General features: G+C 40.9%; 2 protein-coding genes across 2 annotated transcripts; both read right to left on the reverse strand.

Annotated features, from left to right (window-relative positions):
• Positions 1–5,897: 5,897 nt before the first annotated feature.
• LOC115731719 (phosphatidylinositol 4-phosphate 5-kinase 5) lies at positions 5,898–10,190 on the reverse strand. The gene is made up of 8 exons (XM_030662393.2): positions 8,646–10,190; positions 8,046–8,213; positions 7,634–7,799; positions 7,433–7,549; positions 6,993–7,186; positions 6,721–6,851; positions 6,538–6,610; positions 5,898–6,442 (listed from the first exon to the last, which is right to left on the reverse strand). Exons 1-8 carry the CDS (start codon positions 9,866–9,868, stop codon positions 6,151–6,153), a joined length of 2,364 nt encoding a protein of 787 aa, XP_030518253.2. The 5' UTR covers positions 9,869–10,190; the 3' UTR covers positions 5,898–6,150.
• Positions 10,191–11,533: 1,343 nt separating this feature from the next.
• Positions 11,534–12,839, reverse strand: LOC115732273. The gene is made up of 3 exons (XM_030662922.2): positions 12,367–12,839; positions 12,214–12,286; positions 11,534–11,875 (listed from the first exon to the last, which is right to left on the reverse strand). Exons 1-3 carry the CDS (start codon positions 12,513–12,515, stop codon positions 11,627–11,629), a joined length of 471 nt encoding a protein of 156 aa, XP_030518782.1. The 5' UTR covers positions 12,516–12,839; the 3' UTR covers positions 11,534–11,626.
• Between the last annotated feature and the right edge of the window lie 1,321 nt (positions 12,840–14,160).

Consider the following 14,160-nt stretch of genomic DNA (forward strand, 5'->3'; position numbering starts at 1 on the left):
GATTTTGGATAGAAGTATCAATGAATTACGAGTAACCGATATATTTCGTCGGAATTTAATTGACGACGAAGTTAAAAATACTTTGTTGGAATGTAATTGACGATAAAGTGAGATGACTAAGAGATACGATGTCGGAATTTAATCGACGACGAAGATCCGAAAACTACGACTAAAGTATAGGAATTGAGAGATGCGGGAATGTAAGGTTGCGAAAAAGATAAATTGCTAAAAAATAATGATAGAAAGTAAATAACCTTAAGTTCTGCGATGATTGAAGGGAGTTTTACAAAGAGTACACTTGGGATATTTATAATCTCTTACAAGCGGTTTCAACTTTGAAATTTAAATAAACAAATAACTTCTTAATGGATTCATCGGAATTTTTTTTTTTTTTTGTCAAACCCTTATTCAAAAGAAGTTACACAAATCCTAAATTAACTTATACGGATACAATCACCCATCTCGGTTATTTTTTTGTCGATGTTATATTCATGTCGGTTGTTCGCCGTCGATAACTATAACTTTACGAGAAACTTCAAAACTCTCGTCGATTAATTCACATTGTGTTGTCGATGACTTTACTAATGTGTTGTGGATGCCCTTCTTGCACGTCTCAAGCCAGAACTTTCACTTCTCATCTTTTCTTTTCTAATGTTTTGGGGCGGTAAACAGGGTTAAGTGATCGAGGCACGGCCGTTGACTTGTGTTTGGCTGAAAAGTGTCACAAGTGACGAAATATTTTTTTTATTGAAACTGATTCCTTAATTTTTATTAAGAAGAGATGAATTTTGTGGCGATTTTAAACAAAAGTCTTAATGAATTACGAGTAACCGACATATTTCGTAGAAATTTAATCAACGACGAAGTTAAAAACACTTTGCCTAAATGTAATTGATGACAAAGTGAAATGATGGAGAGATACGACATCGGAATTTAATTGACAATGAAGATCTGAAAATTACGATAAACGTATGGGAATTGAGAGATGCTAGAATGTAAAGTTGCGAAAAAGACAAATTGCTAAAAGTAAAGATAGAAAGTAAACAATGTTAAGTTGTGTGACGATTGAAGGGGGTTTTTACAAAGAGTACACGTAGGATATTTATAATCCCCTATAGGCGATTTCAATTTTGAAGTTCAAATAAACAAATAACTTCTCAATGGGGTCGCTAGAAGTTACTTTCCTTTTTTTGGGGGGGTTCGTACCCAAAAGAAGTTACACAAATCCTAAATTAAAGTATATAAACACAATCACCCATCAACTATCTTCTTGTCGATGGTTATCTTCGTGTCGGTTGCTCGCTGTCAATATCTATAACTTTATTAGAAACTTCGAAACTCTTGTCGATCATTTCACGTTGTGTTGTCGATAACTTTACTAGCGAGTTGCCGATGTCCTTCTTGCCGATAAAAATCAAAAGTTTTTGGTGTCAACAACTTTGTAAATGGACACTTGTCCGTGCCTCAACTGCGTCGACGGTAAAAGCATCATCGTCTTCATTAGATCCATGGATCATGGGCAAACTAAGCTCATGTCCGTTCCGACGTGGGCAATTCATGCATTAACATCGTTTTGATTTCATTCAAGGAGTGACCACCCGACGAGAGAGTTCAAAAAACATGCGGCCACTAATAGGTTCTTAAGGCGACGGTAATGGGGCAAGAAAGGATCATGCCACACATCAAATTGGGGAGTATTGGTGGGCGATACGAGCCAATACTAACAAAAGTTTTTTAAAAATGGATAATAGCACAAATGGTCTATGAACTTTGGTCTAATGGTTCAATGTACAATTTCATCCCGGAACTTGAAATTTGTGTAATGCAGTCTCCGAACTTTAACCCAACGTGCAATGTCATCCTTAATCCCTGGACAGTTTGTAAATATTCAATATAGTCCCTAAACTATGTGAAAATATTTAAATTACAGGGATCGCATTTAATAATGGACCAAAGTTCAAGAATTATATTGAACAGATAAAATTGGATCAAAACTCAGAATCATTGGTGTCGTTTCTTATGACATCCCAAATACGACGTCGATTGGGAGAGTCTCTGTCGAATGATTCGATGGTCGACACGCATTCGCGAATCATCATCGTGAATTACTCTCTTTGTTTTTGTAGGGGGGTTGGCTGGTGGCGCCTCTGCATCAGCAATCAACCAAAGTGGAAGTTCATCTTTTGCAGCTGCGAGGATGGTTCGCCGAGAGCGACATTAAGGCGAGGAAGGTGAACGGAATCTTCAGGGAGATTTGATGTTTCTAATTACATAAGCAATCTAATAATATAGCCAAGCCTTATGCTTATTTAATCAAGTCGTATCATATGTCCCCGTGGATGAGCTTTGGAGATATTATGATACTATATTCTCGTCATTGCATCTGGTACGTCACCGACCATCTAGTTATAAATAACTTCTCAAACGCAATTATTTAGTCACTCCTGCCCGTCCACAATTGTTTTCGTTAGTGTTGGATTTGACTTTTGTTTCCTTTTTTTATGCTTTGTCGAGATGCTGTTGCTTAGCAGAAAATGGATGTTTTGAAAATTATTTTTCTAAAATTAATGACTTATATCTCTGGAAACAATTAGTCAATAGAAAATATTCGGTGTAATAATTTTTGTGGAGGGTAAAACTATTCTTCATTATTCATTTTTGTAAGTAATGCAAGCGATTGCATAGAATTTTTATTAAAATTATTTATTTTTCGGAAAATAAACAAAGTCTTAAACTCGTGTGATTTTGATGCGTTTAGCACGTAATTCAGTGGAGGACAGTAACTAAGATTCAAAGACTAAAGAGCACGTGAAAGAAAAAGAAAGACCTCCACTCATCAACTAGGGGGGGACACAAATCACTCCGGACAAGTTGATGTCGACCATACGAGGAAATCGCCAGGAAGTCTCATGCTTGAAATAATGTCCCGTGATCTTGTTTACCTGCTTCAATCACCTATTGTATACTCTCCAAGCCACTCATATGTTTCTTCGTTAATCTTATCCGTTAATTGGGTCGACCGTGCAGATAGAAGGTACAAGATATTTTAGAAAGTGAAAACAACATTACATACAAACATATTTGTGCCGGTGTATCCAATCGATTTGATTGCATGATACGATTAAAGTTGTAATGGCTCGAGGAGTTGCTTTAGTAGGTTAAATATGTTCCGTCTGGAATGGATCTCATGTTTGAATCGTGACTTTTTGCAATGGAATCGACCTTCGGCGGCCATGCTCGTCGCCATGTGGACAATGTTTTACTCTTGTGCCCCCCCTGCAGCCGCATCCTAGAGTACAAAGAAATTCCTTCCAGTGCATCAATGGGACAATGTGAAGCCAAACATTCGAACACAAATAAGAGCAACTGGCTGTGACATTTTCGCAAAAAAAAAAAAAAAAGTCATCAACTTTCAATCTATTCAAATTTACCCACATGGTCTAGTCCCAACTTAACATTTTCATGTCAATAACAAAGTCACATCAGTCATGTGACATGAAAAATAATTTCAAAAACAAAACCGTTCCAAGATATGAAAATTTGGGACGACGAACATCGATTTTTGGACAAAGAACTAATATGGGCAAATTTGGGACCAGAGTTAAAATTGTTGATTTTCTCTTAAACAAAAAAAAAAAAAAAAAAAAGCGAAGGAGAAGATTTGGGACTAGACTTAAAGTCATTTTTTTTTTTTGTAGACAAAGTATTGTCTTGGACACATTTGGACGATACTTAAAGTTTGGAGTTTTTTTAGATTAAAAAAAGGTCAAAATTGGGACTAAAATTAGGATGCGTCTATTAGAGTGAAAATGTTATCCATACTTTCAACCATTTAGTTCGTTGAAAATTATTCAATCCATGCAAAATATATGCAAAAAATTAAATAATGAATTCCTAAATATAAAGAGGTAAAAACATTTTTTGGAATCCCTCATCTCGATTTTTTAATATTACATTTTTTTGTTTTTTATATTATTTCCTTTTTCTCTTTTCTCTTTTCCTTCTTGATCGGCCGGCGATTGCCCACACAAAGTCAAGCCTCGTTAGTCCCCGATGAAACACAACCTCGTGCAGCCGATTGCTGGCTATTGCCAAAGCCCGGAGAGCGAGGAGCACAGGAAAAGAAAAATAAAATAAAATAATTAAATTTAAATTCAAAAAAATCGAACTTTCTTTTGGCTTGAGATAGAGTAATGAGATTAAAATCATTTGTCAAATAAGATCCAAACACTAAAAAACATTTTGGATCAAATACCACCAAACAAAGGGAAAATGATTTCCCGAAAGGTATTTCCTTTCAGCATGGAGTTTTCCCCAAACTTACACATCCTAAAGTTAGGAATTTTTTACGGAGTTAGGCCCATTTTCGCATATTGCAGTTTGCTCTTTCACCAGCTTTGCTCTGTTCCCTTTTACCGTATGCTTTGAAGGACGTGGGTCACCAGCCACGCCCGCTTCATCCCCAGAGAGAAACCCTTCAAAGTGGCCCATCTCGACCTCGTGAGGTGAGGCTTTCCTTTGTTTTGTCATGCTCAGAAATCACCAATTCACCATGCCCTTTGACTAACCTGTCTATTCTGGTTAAGCTTGACTCTCTCTCTCTCTTTTTGAAGGACGCAGGAGAAAAGTGCATGATGGGCTGCGATCAACCCAACAAAGGGGTCGAGACTGTTTCAAAAATACTGTCGAAAATGGGATGAAATAAAATTATATTTTAAAACGTGATAACACTTTCTTTAATAATTTATTTGGTCCACACCATCATATTAGCAAATAAATGTATTCCTAAGTCGAATGCGCGAAAACAATGAGGGATTAGCTCAAGGAGTACTAAAAAAGGTGCTAACGGCAATGGGACTCCTACGGGGTAATAAGAAGCTTAAAAAATGAAGTCCATTTCTTTGAAATCCCACTTTAGTAATGCCTATAAAAATAGAAAATGGGAGACCCAAAGTAATGACAATAGCAAATAACAATTCTGGTATATGAGCATATAACAATTATGATATATGAGCAGAATCGTAATATATAAATATTAGCAAAAACAATTCTGATAGATGAACATAATTGTAATATATAAATATTTGCAAAAACTTTTGCAAATAGACATGTTATTATGAAAATGTGAGACCTTTTAAAAATAATTGCTAAGTGTGCATAATAATAAGGCACCCGCACGTGAGTATAGTGGGGTATAACTCAACTTACCCATTTTCTTTTTCATTTGAAAAGTTAGGATGACCTCTAGACTAATAAAGTGTCTTGCATTGTCTCTATCTTTTCCACATGGGATAATTAAAAAAAAAAAGGCATTTTTGTTTGTTTTGCAAACAAATCTCAACAGAGATCCATTACAAAATTCGTCTCTTTTCATGCACAAGTCTTTGAAATTTGTGAATGAAGAAGTACTGCTTTAGTCTCTGGTTTAATCTGTCTAGTCCCGGAAGAGGAGTGAGGACAAGGAGGGCAATCAAGATCTGGAGCGAACTTCCCTTTTAGTCTGGTCCGGTCCATTTGAACCCAACGCCCTGTTTTCTTTTTCCATGTTTATGCATTTGGGTCTGGTCTGGCCGAACTCTAGTGCTCATATCAAGCCCCGAAATACCTCACTCAGCTCTGGGATAAAACACTCTGTTTTCTAGATACGTAGCTCGTGCACTCTGTTTTGCATTGTACACGAGCTACATCTATGACTATTGATTTGGATGATTGATCAATTTTTCCGTACTATTACTAACCGGGTCGTTCACACGACTCGCGTGCGACGCAAGAGCTCTGGGTGAAAAATATTTATGACTATGCTCAACTTAACAAATTACCCAGGATTGCTTTGTGCAAGATCAGGACTAGTCTCGGTACATCAAATTCTATACTAATTCAAAATAAAAGAATGGATCAATTACATGTATATAGCTACTCATTTGGACAAAACATTACAAAGTTGCAGGCATACATATTCCGTTTCCTTTGTGCAATTATTCTATTTTCCTTCGCGCACTCCTATCAAATGCGTAATCTTCCACGTAGCTCTGTACATTGCATCATACAGTTTTGATTAACGGCCGGCGAAGGTCGTCAGGTGGCCGGAGTTGACCGAGGAACACAGAAATCCCGGAGGAAAAAAGGCTGGCGAATCCACGGGTCCATTTTTCACGACTCGTCTTCGAGGAAAATGTTGAAGATGAAGTCGCGGAAGCGCCTCGAGTATTGCCTAGGATCGACCGCTGATATCGAAGTGGGATCGTATTGGATGGACTTGTACGCGTGCTCGAGCTTCTTGCTGATGTCGTAGTCCTGGAGGATGTCGATGATGCCGAAGAACATCACCACCTCATAGAATTCCCCGGTGGGTTCGCCTATGAGCTGAAGCTCAGAACCGCCTGTTCTAATCGATCTTTCGACGCGAGCCGGCATGTTCACACCCAACCTGATACTAGCCCACCTGCAATCAATCCCTCGGAATGTGTCGCATGATTGAAAGAGAGAGTGAACAGGATCATTTCATAGGACTAAGTTCAACAAAATTTAGATCCAAACCTGGTTGGGTCAAGAAGAAGCTGGTCTACATCAGCTCGAGAGAGCCGAGGAGCGCCTTCGTCTTCCGGGTCACCTGCAATATGAAACAAACCCGAAAAGTTAAGCTCCTATTACTTAAGAATTGTACTGTTCAACGCTATATGATGAAAAAATAACGGATTCAAAGGATGAAAAAGTTATAACCGGTTGGAGTACGAGCTCCGGACGGGATTAGATACCCTGCCACCGATGTCTCCCTGAAGTAAAGACCAACCAGAAGGCTATAGTCCATGATTCTCTCTTGCTCAAGAAACTCACAGTCCCTGTCAATTTGCCTGTTGATTATAGGAACAGCACTGTTATATATCATCAAGACCAAAAGGGCAATGGGTTTCAGCTGGAAAGATCCATGAACAAGATTGAGGATCCTTGTCCTGCCTGCTGCGGATAGCAAGGATGAGCATGCCATCAATTACCTGCAGAACTCCTGAAACCACGGCTTCTGAAGGCGAAACAGAAAATTCAGATCGAGGTCCTTGAGGATTGTATTCCCGTCAATCTCTGACTCGGGCTTGTCAGTAGTGCGGCCGAGGGACGAGCCTTTGAGATCGAAGCGCCTATGGATGGTGTACTCAGAACAAAAGAGATTGCCCATGATGATAAACCTTACCTAATTCACCAGACCATGATCTCAGTCGCAAATCTTGCATATGCGAGCTTGATATTTGTGCATTTATTTTCTTTTATTGCAAGATCTAGCTGTTGCTTCATGAAAAAGGTTTTCAATGATTAGGGTAATCATATTAATAGCAGTTGCCTAATTAGCTCGGAAGGATCTTGGCTTCATTTGCAATCAAAATAAAAACTGCCTTCATGTCAAAGAACTGGTAAATTATATGGAGAGGCATGTTCTAACCTTCCTCTGAATAGGTCCAGTTAACTTGACGCAATGCAGACCATAGAATTTCGTCACCAGAGTATTGTCGAAGGCTCGGAAATGATTATAGTAAGCCGAAAGCATCCTCAGAAGCACCTGAATCAATCAATCGAAATCAGCAAGGAGGACGAAAATAGTGTCTTTGTTTACTCGACCACCAATGAAACATGCGGAACTCACTTTCACTTCTGCCTTTTTTATTGTCTTGATCATGTATCGGTCGTCATTTGTCAAATAGAAGAAGCTACCGCTCTTGCCAGGAGAAGAAAGTTCTCGGAGGGCGTCATTCCCGCAGATCGACAACATGTAATCAGCCGGATCTACCTTGAACAACTTCCTCAGGGTCCTAAAAATCATGTGCTGCGGTTAATAGGGATTACATTTGTACAGAAAACCACGACATGCTGTCTCATGCTTCATTTTTTTTTTTTCTTTTACTTAATGGTATTTGCCATCAAAGCATTTGAATTTGAAGCTATTTCTTCCAATGGCATACCGGAATCCAGTACTACAATTAAGGCTTACAAACCAATAACCATTGTTCGACATGTCGGATTGACAGATCTTTCACGTAACTGCACCAAGGACTGACCTGAAAACCAAAGGGCAGTAATCCTTCCATTTGAACTCGCAAGATTGGTGCGGGGGTGTGTATTTGCTTCCTTCCGGAGGAAACCTCGTCCATACCTTTTGCTTGGGGTCGAAGGCTGATGGCTTGAGATCAAGAGATGCAGGTGGAGGGGCTCTTCCTACCGAATGCCTGGAACATGAAAATTGATATGGCCATCAGATAACATTTGTACATACATAGAAAATGTTGTTTGAGCTTGTCTAACTGCCAATGCTCAATGAATCTAGATGTCCAACTGCAACAAATTTGGAAGAGAAATCACTTGAAGTGGAAACGCAAGTTCATCCATTTTCAGTTAAGATAATTTGATAAGGTTCATTCGCAGACTGTACCTCCGAGACTTATGCAGACAAGTTGGCTCTGCAGGTCAATAAGGTGACAACTTTTAGTTCTACACTAAAGTTCACGTTACATCATCCAGACATGACTGAAAATGGAACTACAGAGTGATCCTAGATGCCGATTCAGACCGCACGAGACGACATCGCTAGACATGGTTAGACAAAAGTAAATTACGAAGAAGGGATCCAGGGGCGGAAGAGTTTCAACATTGATTCATACCTTATCCCGAGCTGCAGATTGAGCATTAACTCGTAGTTCTTGTGCCCTTTGTAAATTGTCTCTCCTTGCTTCTTCCCTGTTCTAGGCAGCCTCAATTGCCCCGGGAACACCCCCAGGTTCGCCTTCTCAACATCCAGCCCCAAGAGATCCACCTCCACGTCCCTCCCCATCTCCTCGACCGTGCCCCCGTCGTCGCCCTCCAGCATTCGCACCCGGTCAATTGTCCTCTCCATGCCGACGCTGACTCTCCCATCGACGGACACCCGTCTCGGCCGGGCGTCACCCTTAGACGACCTCCACACCGCCAGCTTCTTCTGCGAGGGCAGGATGGAGACCTTCTCTCCCGAGCAGATCTCACGCCCTGACAGCCCGTCATACACCTGCTGCGGGCTCCACTCGAGCTTATCCCCCTCGGCAGGCGGCGACCCGCCCGCTGGGTAGTAGCTCCCGCTCCGCTCCTCCGGGTCATTGCTCCAATTCCCCGTGTAAAAACTCCCATCAGGCCACCTGAAAGTCCCATTCCCTTTGGGCAATCCATCTTCCCACAAACCTTCATATCTATTCCCATCGGACCAAGCAAAAGTGCCCTTCCCACAGATCCCGCCATTCTTGAACTCACCCACATAGCAATCCCCATTCGCCCACTGATACTTCCCATTCCCTTCCTGCAGCCCCCTCCTCCAATCGCCCTCGTAGCAGTCGCCATTCGTGAAGCTCCTGACCCCGTGTCCGTGCTTCAGGTTCATGATCCACTGGCCACGGTAGACGTCCCCGCTCGGGCCGGTGTACGTGCCTTTCCCGTCCATGTACCCCCCCTTGAACTCGCCCTCGTAGATTGCCCCGGAAGGCCAGCTGAACCTACCCTTCCCCATCTTCTTTCCATTGTGCCACTGGCCGACGTACATGCATCCGTCCGTCCACAGGTACTTGCCGTACCCATGCGGGAAGTTGTCTTGCCATTGCCCCGTGTAGCAGTCGCCGTTCAGGACGAACCGCTCTGCATGGTAGATCTCGCTGCCACCCGGAGAGGCATCGAGGCTGCTGCTGTTGTCCTTGTTGTTATTGTTCTTGCTATCGTCATGGTCGCCGTCCTCGTCCTCGTCGTCGGCGTGGGCCACGGACATGGTCCCGAAGATGCTGTTGGCACGCTTCTTCGCGGCCTGCGTCTTCCGTAGGGTCGCCTCCCAAGCCTTCATCACCGTGTTGCTGTGTTCTTTGCTCATCTTTACCAATCGAAAACCGAAAAAAGAAGAAGAAAAAATCCCTGCTATGTCTATTCCTCTTGCTTTCTTACGTCCGTTCGCGCGAATTCCTGAAGCCGATGCATTGCTCCTTGCGATCCAGCCGAACGTGAAGATCTATATCCTCTTTCTCTCCTCGGGTGTCTGCGTGACAAAGATTTGGAAATGTGGGTTGGGTCAGTCGTTGAAGGTTTCTCGTTTCTTCCTCGTTCGATCTTCTCTTTCTTGCTATCTATCCATGTATTTGTCCGAACGGAGCGAAAAGAGCGATTGAACCAAAGATCGGTTTTTTTCACGTCTCTCTGACAAGAAAATAACTCAACCAACACCCTCCAACGTTCCTGTCTTTTCCTTGTTTTCATTTTAGCTTGAGCAGTTTTTGTTCTCTCGTTTCTCTTAACCGAAATTGTTGGGAGGGCAAGAGCTTTGCATTCGACTTTCACGTGCCAGTTGGTGATTTTATCATCATCATCATCATCATCATCATTTTCAGTAATTATTTACAAGGAACGATAAGATTATCTCGTCCTTGGCCCTTACCGTATTTGTAAATTGATTTCTTTCTCGTATGTATGGCCGGATAATCTGTGCACCAGACGACCAAAATCACAGAGTCTATATTCATAGCAACGAGGAGAATAGGATCCACGATGCTTTCGAGCCACGAGTAAATCTTGGACTTACGTTGGACAGCTGGAACTTGGAAGCATCTCTGTGTTTGACCTCAGAATGATCGAAACATTCGACTATAGTATATTTTGATTGTGCAGAAGGATAATGGAAGTTTAAGATTCTCTCGAAAGGGCTTACAATGGATATTACACAATTTTACTTATCGCGATCTATATATGATGAGAATACCGGTGCATAAGCCAAATTGATATACTTCTGTAGGCAATGAGCATAAGTCATGCTAAACGTCCGGATCTCGGAAGAGATGCAGCATTCCATTTTGGGAAATTTCATGATAAAAAGAAGACTTTTTTCTATCGAGAGTTAGTCAATGCTTATTCTCCGGATATCGTCAAATCGGTAGTGCAAATTAAGCGAGCGTTGGTGGTGTACAAAACCAACATGAAACTCTCACACTATTGTCTTCGGAGATGAATTAGATTTTCATGCAAATTAGGTGGAAGGGGCGTTGGCATGTCATCGGCTTGTTATACGCAAGTCATCACAAGAAGCTAACGCCATCATTAAGGAAATAAAAAATTGATCGCAAATCATGGAATCTCAATACTCAAACATGCAATTATGAAATGATAAATGTGAAATTACTTGATATTAATTCTTCTCTAAAGAAAAGAAAATTCTCGCGCCTTAATATTGGTATGACATACGACTTTTGATCCGTTTGATTTACGAGACTCGAAATACTAATCTGAACTTGGCGCTACAACGTAGCCGCATGGGAAAAATTCAGAAGTCATTTGTTTAACTCAAACTCCATTTTTTTGACATTTTTCAAAAAAAAAAAAATTTTTTTTTTAAGTTTGTTGCCGCTACAACCAACCCGGTCGAATTCGGGCCCCAAACGACGGACCGGTTTTCAGGCTTCTACCCATTTCCAACTTTTCTGTACACACCTATTGCAACAAGTGAATTTGAATCATCACACCAGCAACAGGCCCATTTCAACCAAAAGGCAAGAGCAAATGATCCTCCTTTATCCATACATGAAGGGAAGACAAGCACAAACTATAAAAAGTCCACATGCAAACGACGTATGTTTGAGTCAGTTCATATCTTGTTGAACTTAGCTAGGAGGAAGACGGTGGCGGAGGTGATTCCGGGGATGAAGATGTCGTCGCGAATCGCTCGCGGCGCGACTCTTTGCTTGATGAACAGTGCAGTCGCTGGGACACCGAAGAGGTAGAAGAGGATGTCCTTGGCTCCGACGCCGGTGAACCCCGTGTCCACGATCACCTCTTGCAGGATTCTCTGGAACTCTTCCTTGGTCAACGATTTCCCCTTCCCTTGATGGTGAGTCTGCAATTTTGGTGACATGAGTCAAATATAACATTCTTATCGGGTACACTGCGAAATCAAAAACCAGCAAATAAATAAAATAGACACGTTACGACCTTTTTCACGATAATGCTTAAAGGAAATTATTACATGATTGATAATAAGCGAGGAGTTTGCAAAGCTAGATACTGAACGTTTTAAGAAGTTGCTAGCCTCACGGTCTGAAAGTGCTGTCAATTATTTCTAATTGATCACACGATCTCCCAGTCAATGAGTATTTTATATCAAACACGCAGTGATTATGTATGAATCTACGATTGAGATTTATAGTGTTAGAGAAGCATTTCCCATCATTTTACCTCATAAGCATGCCTGAGAGTGGAGACCTTTGGCACTCGAAGTTGCGTGTTCCCCAGCTTCTTATTGATTTCTCTGTCCCAGAGAGAGGATCGACCATCAAGAAATGAACGCAATACAATGTTTGGAAATAGTTGAAAGGTGTCGGAACTCACTCGACGGTTTCGCAAACAAGGCGGTACAAATCCGCCAAGCTCATGTCCTCCAGCTCGTTCTGTTTGAAGTGGTTCTCGTAACATCTCTCCATGATCGGCTCGAACTCTTTTGCCTTCTTCTCTCCATCTCCGGCAAGCACGTTCCCCATCTCGCTCTCGTTTCGCGAGGCCTCTGCGACGAATTTTGAAGGGGGGTTCTCAGGTTGTCCTGCTAAATAACCCTGGAGGGGGCATTGACAAAGGCTTGCATGGTGGGCATAGTATAATGCATTGCTTTAGGTTGCCAGCTTCCTGTGTCTGGAACAGAAACGGGGCACCAAAAATTGTAAGCCCGACAAAAGTAAAAGTTTTGGTTGCTTTTAAGGAAGGAATCGATTCATGCGATTGAAACTAAGTGATGGCAAAGAAGCCCATTCCTCCCCTCTCTTGATCCTTTTCTGCAATAAGAAAATGATAGAAAAATGACCAATTTAGTTCTAAACCTTCCGACCATTTATAAAATATAGTCAATTGGATTAATTTTGGTCAGAAATCGCTAAATTAAATGTCGGTCATCCTAGGTGTAATCGGCTTCAAGGTGAGCTAGTTCTACAAATTGGGAATCGAGAACCGCCCACTAGTACCTAGACCCACTAGAAAATAGGAAAAACTATGAAAAAAGTCATAAACATGTTATAATTGTGTCAATTCAATTTTAAACATTCTGCATTTGTGTTACCTCGGTCCATTCTATAAACTTTGGGCGATCGACGCCGACGAGGATAATTTTTCATAATGCTTTAATATTTTTTTGAATTATTTTTCACTTTTTCTATCATTTCTTTTTTTTCTTCTCCATCTTCCTCTAGTCAGTCGTCGGCTGGAGGAAGAAGGAGAAGTTAAAAAAAAATAAAAATAAATAAAACATTCAAAAAAATATTAATATACTATTAAAAATTGTCACGGTAGCACCGGCAGCACCGGGCCAGCGCTGCCAATGTCAAAGTCGGTCAGATGGACTATATTGATACAAATGCAAAAAGTTTAAGATATAATTAGCATAATTGCAATAAATTTAGAACTTTTTTTATAATTATTTTCACGGGAATTGGATCACCAATCTAATATTAATCGATTCTCGAGTGGGTTCATGGAACCGTCGATTGCACGCACAGCAAGTGATCAGCACACAAATTGAAAGAATCGCAGTTCATCCTTTCAGATGGGCCGACGTGTTGGTCAATTCCACCACCACAAGAATGTTGGTCAAGGCCACAGCTATGCAGCTTTCTCTCTCCGCTTTTGGGGTGAAGAAGACCATCTGTTAGTACCTGGTAGAGCCGACACCAACGTGGAATGGCTTGGAAACCTTCAAAGGTCCACTCCTAGAGAAGCTGAGAAGGTTGTAGAGACTTTCGACTTGACCAAAAGTCCAAGACACCCGCTAAGGAATTAATTATGAAAAAAAAAGTTAAACATATTAAAGTTGTACCAATTTAATTTTTGACAATTCAATCATGAATATTTTGTATTTGTGCCAATTCAATCTATACTGGCACCGACGTGAACTTTTTTTATAATATCTTAATATTTTTTTTGTATTTTTTTGCTTTTTTTTTCTTGTATTTATTTTTTTTTCCCAAGCGAGGGGCTGCGACATCCTCTCCCAATGCCGAAGAGGACGTCCTGGCCCTTGCTAGCCCTAAGTCCAAGGACGAAAAAAAAACTAAATAAATAAAATATTAAAACTATTCAAAGTATAATTAAAATTTTATTTTAAATAGTCCACATCGGGATCGGCTAGCTAAAATTAGC

Source organism: Rhodamnia argentea, chromosome 10, assembly GCF_020921035.1.
Source record: "Rhodamnia argentea isolate NSW1041297 chromosome 10, ASM2092103v1, whole genome shotgun sequence".
Classification (NCBI taxonomy): domain Eukaryota; kingdom Viridiplantae; phylum Streptophyta; class Magnoliopsida; order Myrtales; family Myrtaceae; genus Rhodamnia; species Rhodamnia argentea.

What these genes read in the sequence shown, in the direction of transcription:
- LOC115732273 (XM_030662922.2), bottom strand. Translation starts at nt 12,515, where the DNA reads ATGGGGAACGTGCTTGCCGGAGATGGAGAGAAGAAGGCAAAAGAGTTC. An exon ending in CTTGTTTGCGAAACCGTCGA is followed by an intron (nt 12,287 to 12,366) that starts GTGAGTTCCGAC and finishes TCTCTGGGACAG; the next exon opens with AGAAATCAATAAGAAGCTGG. An exon ending in CTCTCAGGCATGCTTATGAG is followed by an intron (nt 11,876 to 12,213) that starts GTAAAATGATGG and finishes CCAAAATTGCAG; the next exon opens with ACTCACCATCAAGGGAAGGG.
- LOC115731719 (XM_030662393.2), bottom strand. Translation starts at nt 9,868, where the DNA reads ATGAGCAAAGAACACAGCAACACGGTGATGAAGGCTTGGGAGGCGACC. An exon ending in TAAAAAAGGCAGAAGTGAAA is followed by an intron (nt 7,550 to 7,633) that starts GTGAGTTCCGCA and finishes TGATTGATTCAG; the next exon opens with GTGCTTCTGAGGATGCTTTC. An exon ending in CTTCTTCTTGACCCAACCAG is followed by an intron (nt 6,443 to 6,537) that starts GTTTGGATCTAA and finishes GATTGATTGCAG; the next exon opens with GTGGGCTAGTATCAGGTTGG.